Source organism: Gossypium raimondii, chromosome 9 (assembly GCF_025698545.1).
Source record: "Gossypium raimondii isolate GPD5lz chromosome 9, ASM2569854v1, whole genome shotgun sequence".
NCBI classification, from domain to species: domain Eukaryota; kingdom Viridiplantae; phylum Streptophyta; class Magnoliopsida; order Malvales; family Malvaceae; genus Gossypium; species Gossypium raimondii.
In genome coordinates, this window is record NC_068573.1 from 1,430,433 (window position 1) to 1,442,573 (window position 12,141).

The following is a 12,141-nucleotide window of genomic DNA, read 5'->3' on the forward strand; positions in this document are numbered from 1 at the left end:
CCTTAAACGAACCTAAACCAAAATTCAGTATGAATTCAATCAATTTACAATTAAACCAGCCCCCAAACAACCATTTATGAGTTCAAACCAATCTTTGAAATTATAACTATTTTATGAATCCAAACTAGTTAGATTCCTTACACTGTATCGATGCAAACCGTACGCGTATAATCATTCTTCGCCTTTACGGATGGTTTGGGGCATTTGGGTCAGCACCTAATTCAATAATATACTGGAAAATCAGTAGCTAATTAATGATTAAATTCCTTCATTTAATCAAATCATAACCTCTACCCAACAACTGTGTCGAAATAACAAACTAGTTACCCTTAATTGCACTTACGCCTCATGATTTGTGGGATCCGAATGGCTGATCGGTCAAGAATGTTTTTCCCTAATTGAAATGGGTTTAAAAGCTGATTAGGAGGGTTCAATAAATCAAATTAATGCTGGAAAAATATAAGCAAGAATCAAGACACAAAACAACCCCCTTTCTTGCACATAGGCGCACGCACCACCACCCATGGTGGCCAAAATTGGGGTTGAATTTTAAAACGGTTTGAGGTCTCATTAAATTTTGGAAAAATACCTTTGAAATCATTTAAAATCCCCCAAATTCCAGTTCTAGAAATTTAGGTTTTTAATGGATAATTTTAATTAAGAAATTTAATAAAGAAGAGACCTTACCCAAGTTAGTCGAGAGAAACGACAAATACACTTTCTTGACAATGTTTCGGATTGATCTTGGAGTTCAAGATTTTAGATTTGGGGCTAATTTTAATGAGGAAAAATGACAGCAATATGGTGGAGAATATGTTAACAAATCTTGTGGCAAAAAGAAAAAGGAAAAACAAAAGTGAAAGAGACGGTAAAACTAGGTGTAGGCAACGACAACAATGGAGGAAAGAAAAAAAAATTAAAATCAAAGAGAATGAGAGGAACGACTAGGGCAATGAGGAGGAGAATTAAAGGTTGATTATTAGTAAAAAAAAATAATCTTTATACCTAGGTTAACTAGGCTTGGATAAGCCACACATTAAAATAAGGGGTTTTTGTAAAAAAATTAAATTATTTACATGGAAAGGGAATTGAAGTTAGGACCTTAAGGTTAAAATCACTAATGTTTAACCATCAAACCAATAACTCATTCTTGATATAATTTGAAATATTTATTTTAAAAAATTAAGGCATGATTACTCTCTCTCGATTCACAAACCCAATTCTACTAACCCCCGATTTTTTGGATGTTACAACAACTCAGGAGAGTATTTTGTTAGGAGTGGATACAAGACTCTCAACAAACAAACTGACCCTAATGCTACTGCTCAAAACATGATCGCACTTTACAAAAAGCTATGGGTTTTAAACATCCCTTCAAAGATTAAGATTGCTACATGAAAATTCTTAAACAATTTTATCCCTAAAGCCTACAACCTTTACAATCGAAGAATTTTCTCTTCTCCTATCTAGGGGTGAGCAAAACTCGATTCGACTCGAAAAAATCGAAAAAAATTCGAATTTTGAGTTAAACGAATCGAGTTATTCGAGTTAATCGAGTTATTCGGATCAACTCAAATTTTTTTACAAATTTCGAGTTCGAATCGAGTTGAGTTTTCGAATTCGAATAACTCGAATAATTCGAATATCAAACTATAATATTTTACATTTTTACCCCAAACTCCCAAACCTTTTTACTTTTCCCTCAAAACTTTTACTCCTTCCCACTTTTCCCCCAAAACTTTTACTCCCCTCCCCTCCCAACCCCCCAATCTACCCAAAATCCATTTCCCACCAAAAATTTACTCTCCCATTTACTTTTTCTCAAAATTTTACTCCCAAAACCCCTCAAAACCTTTTATTTTCCCCCCAAATTTTTACTCCCTCCCACTTTTCCCCTAAAACTTTTATTCCCTTCCCATTCCACCTCTCATCTACCCCAAACCCTCCCCCTCCAATTTTTTTAATATTTTCCTCCAAAATTTTACTTCCCCTATTTACTTTTCTCAAACTTTTATTCCCCAAAACTTTTTATTTTCCTCCTAAACTTTTACTTCTCACCCTTTACTCTCAAATAAAAAATCAAAATTATCCAAAAAAAAATCACTAAACATAAATAGTAATAATTTTATTTATATCTACTATTTATATTATTAAATTAAATTTCACATTTTATATTATTTATATTATTGAATTATTGAATTATTAATTATGCCATAAATATTCGTGTTAAAATTTTATATTGGTATCAATTTCACATTTTATTTTAAAATAACTTTTATTAAAAATCATATTTTTACATTTAATATATTTTTAATTCCAAAATACATAGTGACAAGAATTTGAAGATAATTGAAATAACTAAGCAAGCAAATAAGCTAACCAGTATATAAAAAATTAATAAATAAATTATGAGGTGATGAAAGTTAATAAAAAATTTTATTACGATGGGTGACAGTGGTTACAAGGACCCAAAATTATTTTTTAAAATTTAACTCGAACAAATATATTCAATTCGATTCGATTCGAATTCCATCTCACTCGACTCGATTCGAGAAAACTTCAAATAAAGTTAGGATGATAAAACGAGATTCGAAAACTTGATTAACTCGAAAATTTTTTATTTGATTCGATCGAATGCTCACCCGTACTCCTATCTGTCTACGATTTGGATTGCTGCCAGAATCTATGCTACATGTAATGACAGTTTGTGGTCCTGCAGTAGAGGTATGGAACAAATTGGGACTTAGTTGGGTATTAACCCCTCAGTATGATAATTTTTGGGATTGGTTTGAATATATTTTACAGAAGAATTGTTATATTACCTATGGTAGAATAATAATAATGCTATGGTCCCTTTGGTTTGCTTGCAATAAATTTTTCATGGAAAGAAAAAGGCAAACATTTCAAGATATCAATTCAAAAATTCAGTGTTTCATGCAAGCGATAGAGCTTGTGAACATGAAGTTATTGGATAAACAAGACCTACTACAATGAAATGGTTTCCCCCGAACGATTTGAAAGTAAAAGTTAATTTTGATGCGGCGTTCAAACCTCAAAATCGTGAATCATGTTTGGGGTTTGTAATCCAGGATAATTAGGTGTTAGTCATGGGAAATAGAGTGGTGGTAAACAACCATGTAGTGGATGCTTTCTTGGCGGAAGCCTTAACATGTCTCCAAGTGCTGGATTTTTCGATAAAAATGGGTTTTCAGGAGGTGGTAATGGAGGGGGATTCAAGAACAATCGTAGTAAAGATCCAAAAAAGGACTTGAGATAGATTTGAGATTGGGACCTATATTGAGGAAATTAAAATGAAGGCCCTAGTTTTCAATTCTATTTCTTTTCAACACAAAAATCGGGAATCAAATGCAGTTGCTCATAAGCTTGCACAAATAGGTTTCAACTTTGAAAGTCCTTAACTTTGGGTAGAGAACGTACCTGGAGAAGCGACGGATCTGGTAGAACGGGACCAACGGTGGATGTTTGATTCTAGTTTATCTGCAGCAGCGTATTTATCTATCAGAAGAACGAAATTTTGTAGAAAGACAATTGATGCTAAGTTTTGTTCTCAGGGGAAGCTAGATGGGTTTTCTTTGTTGTGTTTTGAATCACCCTTCCGTTTTGATCGAGGCTCTTCATTTATTTTTCTTGTCTTTAAGAGTTATGCTTTTCATGTGTTAATTTTGTTGTTTATAGTTGGATCTCCACATGTGGCTGTGAGAATGCTAGGTGTGGAAGGGTGTTTTTGTTTTGTTTTAATATTACAATAAGAAGCCTTGATATTTTACTCAAAAGGAATTCATTTACATAATTGCACAAATCAAAATTCATGTATCAAATTACACATTTATATATATAAAAAACTAAGTTTATATGAGGATTACTAATAAAAAAACGGAATACTATCATACAAAATATTTACTTATTTATTGTGTCTAAGATTTACTTAAAGTGGAATATTAGCTTTGGTATGATATTAGTATGACATAGGTTCAAATTATGTCATTCCCTTTCTCCTTTGTATCGTAATAATAAAAATATTTATATTTTAAGATGAAATAAAATAAAATAAAATTATTTTATGAGTCTAAAATAATGGATAATCCTAATATACTTCTTTTATGAATTTATCTGATCTTAAAATTCATATTTATTAACTAATAATAATTTAAAATTCTACTTTCTTTCTTAATTTTATTTTTAAAAAAATATTTTGGTAAAACATCTTTTCACCTCTCAATTTGAAATTTAGCAAATTGGTACATTCCAAAATTTAATCCTTATAGATGTCAAAAGTGAGCAACAATGTACAATTTATCAGGATAATAATATTTTCTATCAATTACACATGATTTTGATTGATATAATAATAAAATATGTAAATATTGAAGGGTAAATTTGTTAGTATATCAATTAAAATTATGCACAATTGGTCGAGATATTAATTATTTGATTAATTGTTTTTAATTGTTATTTTCAAAATTATTTTTTTTGAAAGGTAATAATTTACTTAATTTTAAAAATCTTTTAAAAAAAAGAAAATTGTTTTCAAATAAAGAAAATCATATATTTGAACTTGAGAAAAATAGGTTGCCTTAAAAAATACTTTTTGAAAAAATAAAATAAAATCATGGTGGTGAAGCCCTGAAACCGGCCACGAGGGATGAGAAAGGGAGTGGTCAAACAGAAATGACCACTTAATTTCCTATTCTCTGATAACCTCTCTTTCTCAATCTATCTATCTATCTATCTATCTATCAATTCATCTTCAGAAAACTTATTTTGATTCAATTTAGATATCGTGAACAAACAAAAATTTGTGGAAATGAGCAGCCAGACGGTGCCTCCGGCGTCAACAACCCGCCGGGATTCTCAAAAAAGAAGATCAAATAGCACTAAGAAGTCTCATTCCTTCAACCATGCCAAGCCCATGTCTCCTTCGTTAGTTTCCTTTTTTTTTTTTTCTTATCTGTTAATATTATTACATTTTGAAGTATGAATTTACCCAATGACCTTGTTTCATTTTGTTAGTTCCATCCCTGGTGAGAGGACGGTGAAAAAGCTGAGGTTATCCAAAGCCCTCACCATCCCGGAAGGAACCACCGTGTCTGAGGCTTGTAGGCGGATGGCAGCCCGTCGTGTCAATGCTGTGTTGCTCACCGATTCTAATGCCTTACTCTCCGGGATCGTTACTGACAAGGTACTTTTTTTCCTTCTTTATTTTGCTTGCCTCATTGTTTTTTTATAACCATGTTAATATATATATATATATATATATATATATATATATATATATGTATCATCGCCAGGACGTTGCCACTAGAGTAATAGGGGAAGGGTTGAAGCCAGAGCAGACAGTTGTATCTAAGATCATGACGCCTAGTCCAATTTTTGTTTCGGCAGACTCTTTGGCCATTGAGGCACTTCAGAAGATGGTTCAAGGTAGTTGAGTATGTTATGTTCGGCACATAACCCAATTGTTTTTTTAAAATATTTTTTTAGAAATAATTGGTTATATTCCAATGGTGTTGGACGAAAAAACCTGTTATATTGTTGATTTTTTACGGTATTTGGAAGGAACTTTGATATGTTTGTAAAGTTTAATGGTGATTGTATGTTCATGTGCTGAAGCTCGTTCGTAGCTAATTGCATGTGAGAAAGATACAAGACAAAACCAAGATTTGTTGTCGAATTTATATTTTCATGCAGTGTCTTGTTATAGCTGGCTTGACGGGTTAGGTTGGGAATTATCTGTTACCATCAAACGTTAGGCTTTGATTTAACCCTTGACAGAAGTGGATGTTTTATATAATGGGCAGAACTTGAGGTGACTGTTGGGATTTAGTAAATTTATTATTATTTTCTGATAAGTATTTTTGTCATAGCCTTCAATTATAAGTAAGTCTTACAGTTTTAAGGAGTCCTTAACAATCACTTTGTAAGGTTTTATGTTGTCCATGGTCGTTTGTTAATTTCACTTTGTCAGGGAACTACTGTAGAATTTCTCTAATTAATGGTAGAACTGCGAATCATTGACTTGATACATGCCACAGTTGCACTAAGGTTTATTACAAATTTACAATAGCAGAATCGTTATTAAACTTTTAGTGCTAGTGTACACACATGTAAGTCATCTCATTCAATGGTTCTTTGACAGGAAAATTCAGGCATCTCCCTGTTGTGGAAAATGGTGAAGTCATTGCCATGTTGGATATTACAAAATGCCTTTATGATGCTATCTCAAGAATGGAGAAGGCTGTTGAGCAAGGAAATGCAATTGCCTCTTCAGTGGACCAAAATGGAAGTAAAGGTTCTGGTTGGTTAATTTGTTTTCTTTGGGATTGAAGGCTATAACATTCTAATGATTCAATGCTACTGCATGCATATATTTGAGAAGCTCTTCATATTGTCTCTGTTGTTCCAGCAATATTTATCTTCTGGAGAAAATAGAGAATAGAGAGGGAGAGAGGAAGGAGTGATTGGAAGAAAGAGACATGTAATTCAATGAGATTTTGTGCTTTTAGATGTGATATCAACAGTAATGCTGAGAAGATGATGTGGTGAAAGTAGATAACTAATAAACAGGTCTTGGGTAGTTGGTTTTAACCCCTTTTCTTTTCTCATGAACTAAAATTGGTTAAGAGCATGTAAGGTACCTTTATGAAAAGTTATGGCCTTCTATGTGCATGGATAAAATAGTGCTTATCCTAGTTGTTTAAGGCCTTTGGTGAAATCATTTATCTATTTTTTTTTTCTGAGGGGGTTTTGGGTCGAACAACAGTACACTTCTTCTATTTTCAGTGTAGAGACAAGTCTTGACTTGTCAGAAATCCTGTGTTTGACATCCGTCTCTATTGTCACAACAATTGTGTCCATGTTTGTAATATAACATTCATAGGATTTACCTTTTGAGTGAGGAAATTATTTGTTAAAGTTTTGTAGGTATCATACTGAATAGCAGTTTGTTGGTATTCCTAATTTATATATCAAGAGAGAAGGGCATGATTTAAATCGTTCAAATTAAAACTTTTATAATTTCAGTTTCCTTGCTATTATATTTCTTTATACTTATAGAGATTAAGGAAGGTTCATATTTATTAGCAATATATCTTTGAACAAGACATGTGATCAAGCATATAGATTACTGCTCTTACCATACAGACTGAAACCTGTGATTTCTTGGTTGACATTTTGTTTTGTTTGTCATGTTCTTTTCAGCATCACATGCCTTCATGGAAACTTTGAGGGAGCGGATGTTCAAGCCATCCTTGTCTAGTATCATTGCTGAAAATTCAGAGTAACTTTTTATCTCAGCTGTCTGATGTGTCGAAATGCAATTTTCTATTAGTCATGCTCTTTTTATTATTTTCTTTACCAGCCTTTGTACCTTCTTCCTTTTTCAGTGTTGCAGTTGTTTCATCATCAGACCCTGTCTGTGTTGCTGCAAAAAAGATGAGGGACTTGCGGGTTAATTCAGTTGTTACAGTTACAGGGAACAAAATTCAGGGGATACTAACGTAACACCTTCTTACTCTTTACAATACTTTCATGAATTCATTAGTATTAGTGTTTGAGATCTTTTGCACTATTACATGTATTTAGTGTGGATTTAAAGGTCTGTTTTGAGTCATTTGACATATATTGTGATTTCTTATGGTTTCTTTAATGCTATGAACTGCAGTTCAAAGGATATCCTTATGCGAGTTGTGGCACAAAACCTGTCTCCTGAACTTACTCCGGTGGAAAAGGTTCAGTTCTTGATTTTTTTTTTTTGATGTACAGTATAGTCTTCGTTATTTACCCTCCACTGATGTTTACAGGAGATATTAACCTTCATTTGAAATTGTGTGTATATTAAACTGAGCTTTAACTCTATTGTGCATATGTACATTGGTAAATAATATATGCTTAGCATTTATATAAAATTCTTGTGCTTGACAATTTTCATAAATAGTTTTGTTATCTGTGGAGGAATATCTTGATATTGTTTTCAAGAGTATTCCAGTGGTTATCCTTTGTTTCTTTACATATATGTTGTAATAGTGGCTATCCAGAATTTAATTGCATGTTTTCAGTAACCTCTTTTTAGTGGTGTCTGAGTTTTGATTGTTAATTGTAGTTACTCCTATAGCTTTACTTTGGACAGTTACAGTGGTTTATGTTGCATGGAATGATTAAATTAATTTGGAACATGAAAATTTTTTGGTTCTTTTAAGTTCTAATTCTTTCGAAAGGATCAGTTACATATATATTGCATCTCAACTTTGCTTAATTGTATTGCTGGTATCTGGCCTTGGAATGGAATGTGCAATTTATATCATGTATTTTTTACACAAGATGGGTCCAGGATTTAAGTGCAAATTTTTTTAGCGTAAATGGTTTCTGGTTCCAAATTTTTTATGCTTTCTTTTTTGATAAAAAACTTTTGATACTTTCGTTTTTGATGAATAAGCTTTTGATACTTGTTATAACCAGACTAATGTTTTCTTTATCTTATAGGTGATGACACCCAACCCTGAATGTGTGACAGTAGAAACAACAATCCTTGACGCACTGCATTTAATGCATGATGGAAAGTTTTTACATCTTCCTGTTCTAGACAAAGGTGAGCTTTGGTCTTTTTATATAGTTTTAGAATCACAGTTCTTTCTTGTTGATATGCACGGAAATGGCTGTTATGCAGATGGAAATGTTGCTGCTTGTTTGGATGTTCTGGATATAACTCATGCAGCAATTTCTATGGTATGCATGATGCGATTTTTATGTATTTCAGACTCTTATTTATTTTGTGTTTGTGAATTGTATATTTAGGCAATTGCTTTTAGGCTAAGGGGAAGATTATTTACTTAGGGTTTATTTCATTGTTGCCTTTTCTTTTTCCCATCTCCTTTTTTGCTTCATAAATGTTTCTAAAAAGGAAGATAAGAATCTATTAGAAAATTAACCAATAACTAGAATCTAACCCCAACACTCGCATAAGTATTCTATATAGAAGTAAAAATGCTTTTTTTCTACGAAATATATAATTATGGTTTTTAATTATCCAAAAAAAATTATTTTTCTTGAAGTGCTTTTTTAATTCCTAAAAGCAAATAGCAAAAGAAAAAACAAAACAGAGCCTCGATAAACCAGGTTTATATTTACTCTGAACCATGAATTTCCTTTCAACCCATGTGAGAAAAGAGCAAGAATCACATTCTCACTATTTTTTCTTTTGTTTTCAAAATTTTTTACTTTAAGGTTGAAAGTAGCTCTGGAGTTGCTCTTAATGAAGTGTCAAGCACAATGATGCAAAAATTCTGGGATTCTGCCCTTGCTTTAGATCCGCCAGGTGATTATGACACACACAGGTATTACTCATTCTGCCTCATTTATGATCCAAACCTGTTTATACTGTGGAATTAACCGTACAGAGTGTTCATTTCAGTGAAATGTCTGCAGTCATGGCATTGGATGGTGCAGATGCTGGAAAACTATCACCCCATCATTCCCTTGGCCACGGGAACTCATTTTCTTTCAAATTTGAGGATCTTAAGGGTCGTCTACATCGATTCAGTTTTGGTATGTAACACTGTATGTCAAGCTGCTTTCAGCGGAAAATTATCTGAATTTATATAAATACGTCATTTCATACCTAGAAGCAACAATGAACTGATACCTGGACTTCTGTATTGAAAACAAAGAAATATTCTATAGGCTATAGCTGAATATTAAGCAACCATGTTGAAGGCTTTGCTAGTATTTTTTCTCCATTATGTTGTATGCTTTCAAAAGCATCATATTTGTATTTTGTTCTTCAGGTACTGAGAATTTAAACGAGCTTTTATCAGCTGTAATGCAAAGAACTGCTTCCAGTAATGATAATAGACATCCTCAGCTTTTGGTTAGTTCTTGGGTTTATTTATTTATTTTGTACTTCCCGTGGTTTTTTCAAATTTTCTTGTTTGTTTTCATTCATACATTGATTCTTTTCTTTATTTTTTTTTCTCTTGTTTTTTATATAGTATAAAGATGATGAAGGTGACAAGGTTCTACTTACCAATGATACTGATCTTGTTGCTGCGGTTAACAGTGCTAGATCCATAGGAAAGAAGGTATCGCATTGTTTGTATTAGACTATTGCTTCCCTCTTGTTTGACCATCCTATTTATTTTCTGTTGTTGGTTTCCTCTTGTTTTCACTTCACTAAGGCTTTGGTTGGTAGAGTGGAAAGAAAATTGGAAAGCTGAAAATTTAAAGGGGTATAAAAATAGAAAGATGGAAAAGATCTTTTTTTTCCACGGATGTGCTTGGTAGGAAATATGGAAAAATGAAAAATAAAGTAATTTTCTTTCCATCCATTGCTTGGTAGAGTTGAAAAATTAAAGGAAAGACAATAAAACATTTGAAAAATGCATAATTTTGAACTAATATACACTTCTCTTCCATTTTCTCTCCTCATAATTCCAATTTGAAAGGATTGATTTTTATGCATTAGGATGAAAAATGATCATGTCTCCTATTTTCTTTCAAATAAAGCACTCTCAAAATTTGTTTTCTTTTCACTTTTCCGCTCTCTCCTTCCATTTCTCCACTTTTCCACCCGACTAAGCCGCCCTAAAAGATTATTATTTGTATAAAAAATTAGTTTTCATATTATTTACTCCAAGTAACAAGACAAGTTCATGAACCCAGCTTTGTGAGTTATTTCATCTCACACATCGGAAATTTGCTGAAGCTGGTGTTGGGAGTAGCCTGGTGCGGTTTTCAAAGTAGGCACAAGATAAAAGGAAAAAAAAAATTAAATGTTGATAAGAGAAATGAGGAGTAGTTGCTGCTGATATATTATTCTAAATTTATAATTGTCTTCCTTTGGCACAGGTGTTAAGATTGCATCTGGATTTTTCCGAGTCAGCTGAGCAATTACAATCAGAACCAATTGCAAGTGCCAAGAGAAGCAGCGCAGGGGTACCTTTGCACTTGGGTTTATTGGCAGGTACTGTTGTCCTGACCAGCATCGGCGTACTTGTCTACTTAAAGCGTTCAGAATTGTGAGGTTATGCTAATTTATCTGCCAACAACAACATAATATGAATCGTAGCATTGATTAATTAGGCAAGGCAATGAAAGTTAATCGGGGGTAGAAGGTACGAACTTAAGTTCTTTATACAGTCCACAGAAATCATTTTTGTTCCACTTGTATGTAACTCAGAATCTATGAAGGAAAAGCACTTGTTAGGGTATTTGAGCATCATTGTATACTATTTTGACATTCTTTCAGTGACTCAATGAAGCACTGCCATGTACATATGTATGGATGTTTAAGTATTCCATGCTTGAGTTATCTGAGGGCAAATTCTGAAAGATGTGCGGTGGAGATTTATTCTGATCTACTTTTCGCAAGAAACACAAATTTTCTTCATATTTAGGGCGTGGCTGACATTGCTGATAGATGTAAGTTTGAGTATGTTGGTAAGGCATCGTGAACTGTTGGGTTAAATAAAACAATATATTTTGTTTCCACAATTATGTAAAGAATTTATTGGTTTGTCCATTTTGGACATTTGTTATGTTGGGTGAGCCGTTATTAGTTAGAAGAAAATTGTGTAGTGTAGACTATTGGTTTTTATATTGGGATCGGTGAGGTTATCGGTCCAATCAGTTTGATTAAAAAATTATTAAAATTAAAAAAAAAAAACCTCAGTTCAGTTGGTCCGTATTGATTTTTGGTCTAATTGGTTCAAAGTTACTTTTTAGATTAGTATATTGATTGGTCTTGTTTGGTTCAAATAACATTGGTGTAGAAGTTTAAGCTTTTTAAGTACAATAGAAGTTAAGATTGACACAAATGCAATACAGTACACAAGATTTATGGCACATTAAAAGACTACGTAACAAAAATATGTATTATCAATTCGTATAAAAATTAATTGATGCTTTGGTTATAACTGGTAATGTTAAATGTTTATTATGTATAATATTTCAATGTTTAAATCTTATGATCAATTTTTTTTGTTATGTATAAAAGTAAAAAAGCATTCTTATTACAAATATAAATTAATTTGTATATAAGAAGATAAATTACTAATTTCACGTTAAGTTAGTTATGTTGGAAAAAAACGGTTAAGAAAATAGAGTTACAGTGGAAGTTTTATTATTATT

The 12,141-nt window shown here is 32.3% G+C and overlaps 1 protein-coding gene and 1 long non-coding RNA gene across 4 annotated transcripts; one reads left to right on the forward strand and one right to left on the reverse strand.

The window, feature by feature from the left end:
- Positions 1–325: 325 nt before the first annotated feature.
- Positions 326–3,669, reverse strand: LOC128032390 (uncharacterized). Its single transcript, XR_008188481.1, has 3 exons — positions 3,439–3,669; positions 2,643–2,713; positions 326–394 (listed from the first exon to the last, which is right to left on the reverse strand). It is a non-coding gene; the product is annotated as an uncharacterized LOC128032390 (long non-coding RNA).
- Positions 3,670–4,649: 980 nt separating this feature from the next.
- On the forward strand, positions 4,650–11,343 carry LOC105798074 (CBS domain-containing protein CBSCBSPB3). Of its 3 annotated transcripts, none has more exons than XM_012627972.2 (14): positions 4,650–4,941; positions 5,032–5,200; positions 5,310–5,442; positions 6,158–6,316; positions 7,219–7,297; positions 7,404–7,517; positions 7,682–7,748; positions 8,500–8,605; positions 8,684–8,742; positions 9,241–9,350; positions 9,428–9,561; positions 9,801–9,883; positions 10,005–10,094; positions 10,861–11,343. In XM_012627972.2, the coding sequence occupies exons 1-14, from the start codon at positions 4,826–4,828 to the stop codon at positions 11,032–11,034; spliced, it is 1,593 nt and encodes a 530-aa protein (XP_012483426.1). In that variant the 5' UTR covers positions 4,650–4,825; the 3' UTR covers positions 11,035–11,343. The 3 variants fall into 3 exon arrangements, with proteins under 3 accessions (XP_012483426.1, XP_012483428.1, XP_012483427.1); XM_012627974.2 differs by having other exon boundaries at positions 6,158–6,304; XM_012627973.2 differs by having other exon boundaries at positions 4,651–4,941; positions 6,158–6,310.
- The last annotated feature ends 798 nt before the right edge of the window (positions 11,344–12,141 follow it).

What these genes read in the sequence shown, in the direction of transcription:
- LOC105798074 (XM_012627972.2), top strand. Translation starts at nt 4,826, where the DNA reads ATGAGCAGCCAGACGGTGCCTCCGGCGTCAACAACCCGCCGGGATTCT. An exon ending in AAATGGAAGTAAAGGTTCTG is followed by an intron (nt 6,317 to 7,218) that starts GTTGGTTAATTT and finishes TGTTCTTTTCAG; the next exon opens with CATCACATGCCTTCATGGAA. An exon ending in TCTACATCGATTCAGTTTTG is followed by an intron (nt 9,562 to 9,800) that starts GTATGTAACACT and finishes TTTGTTCTTCAG; the next exon opens with GTACTGAGAATTTAAACGAG.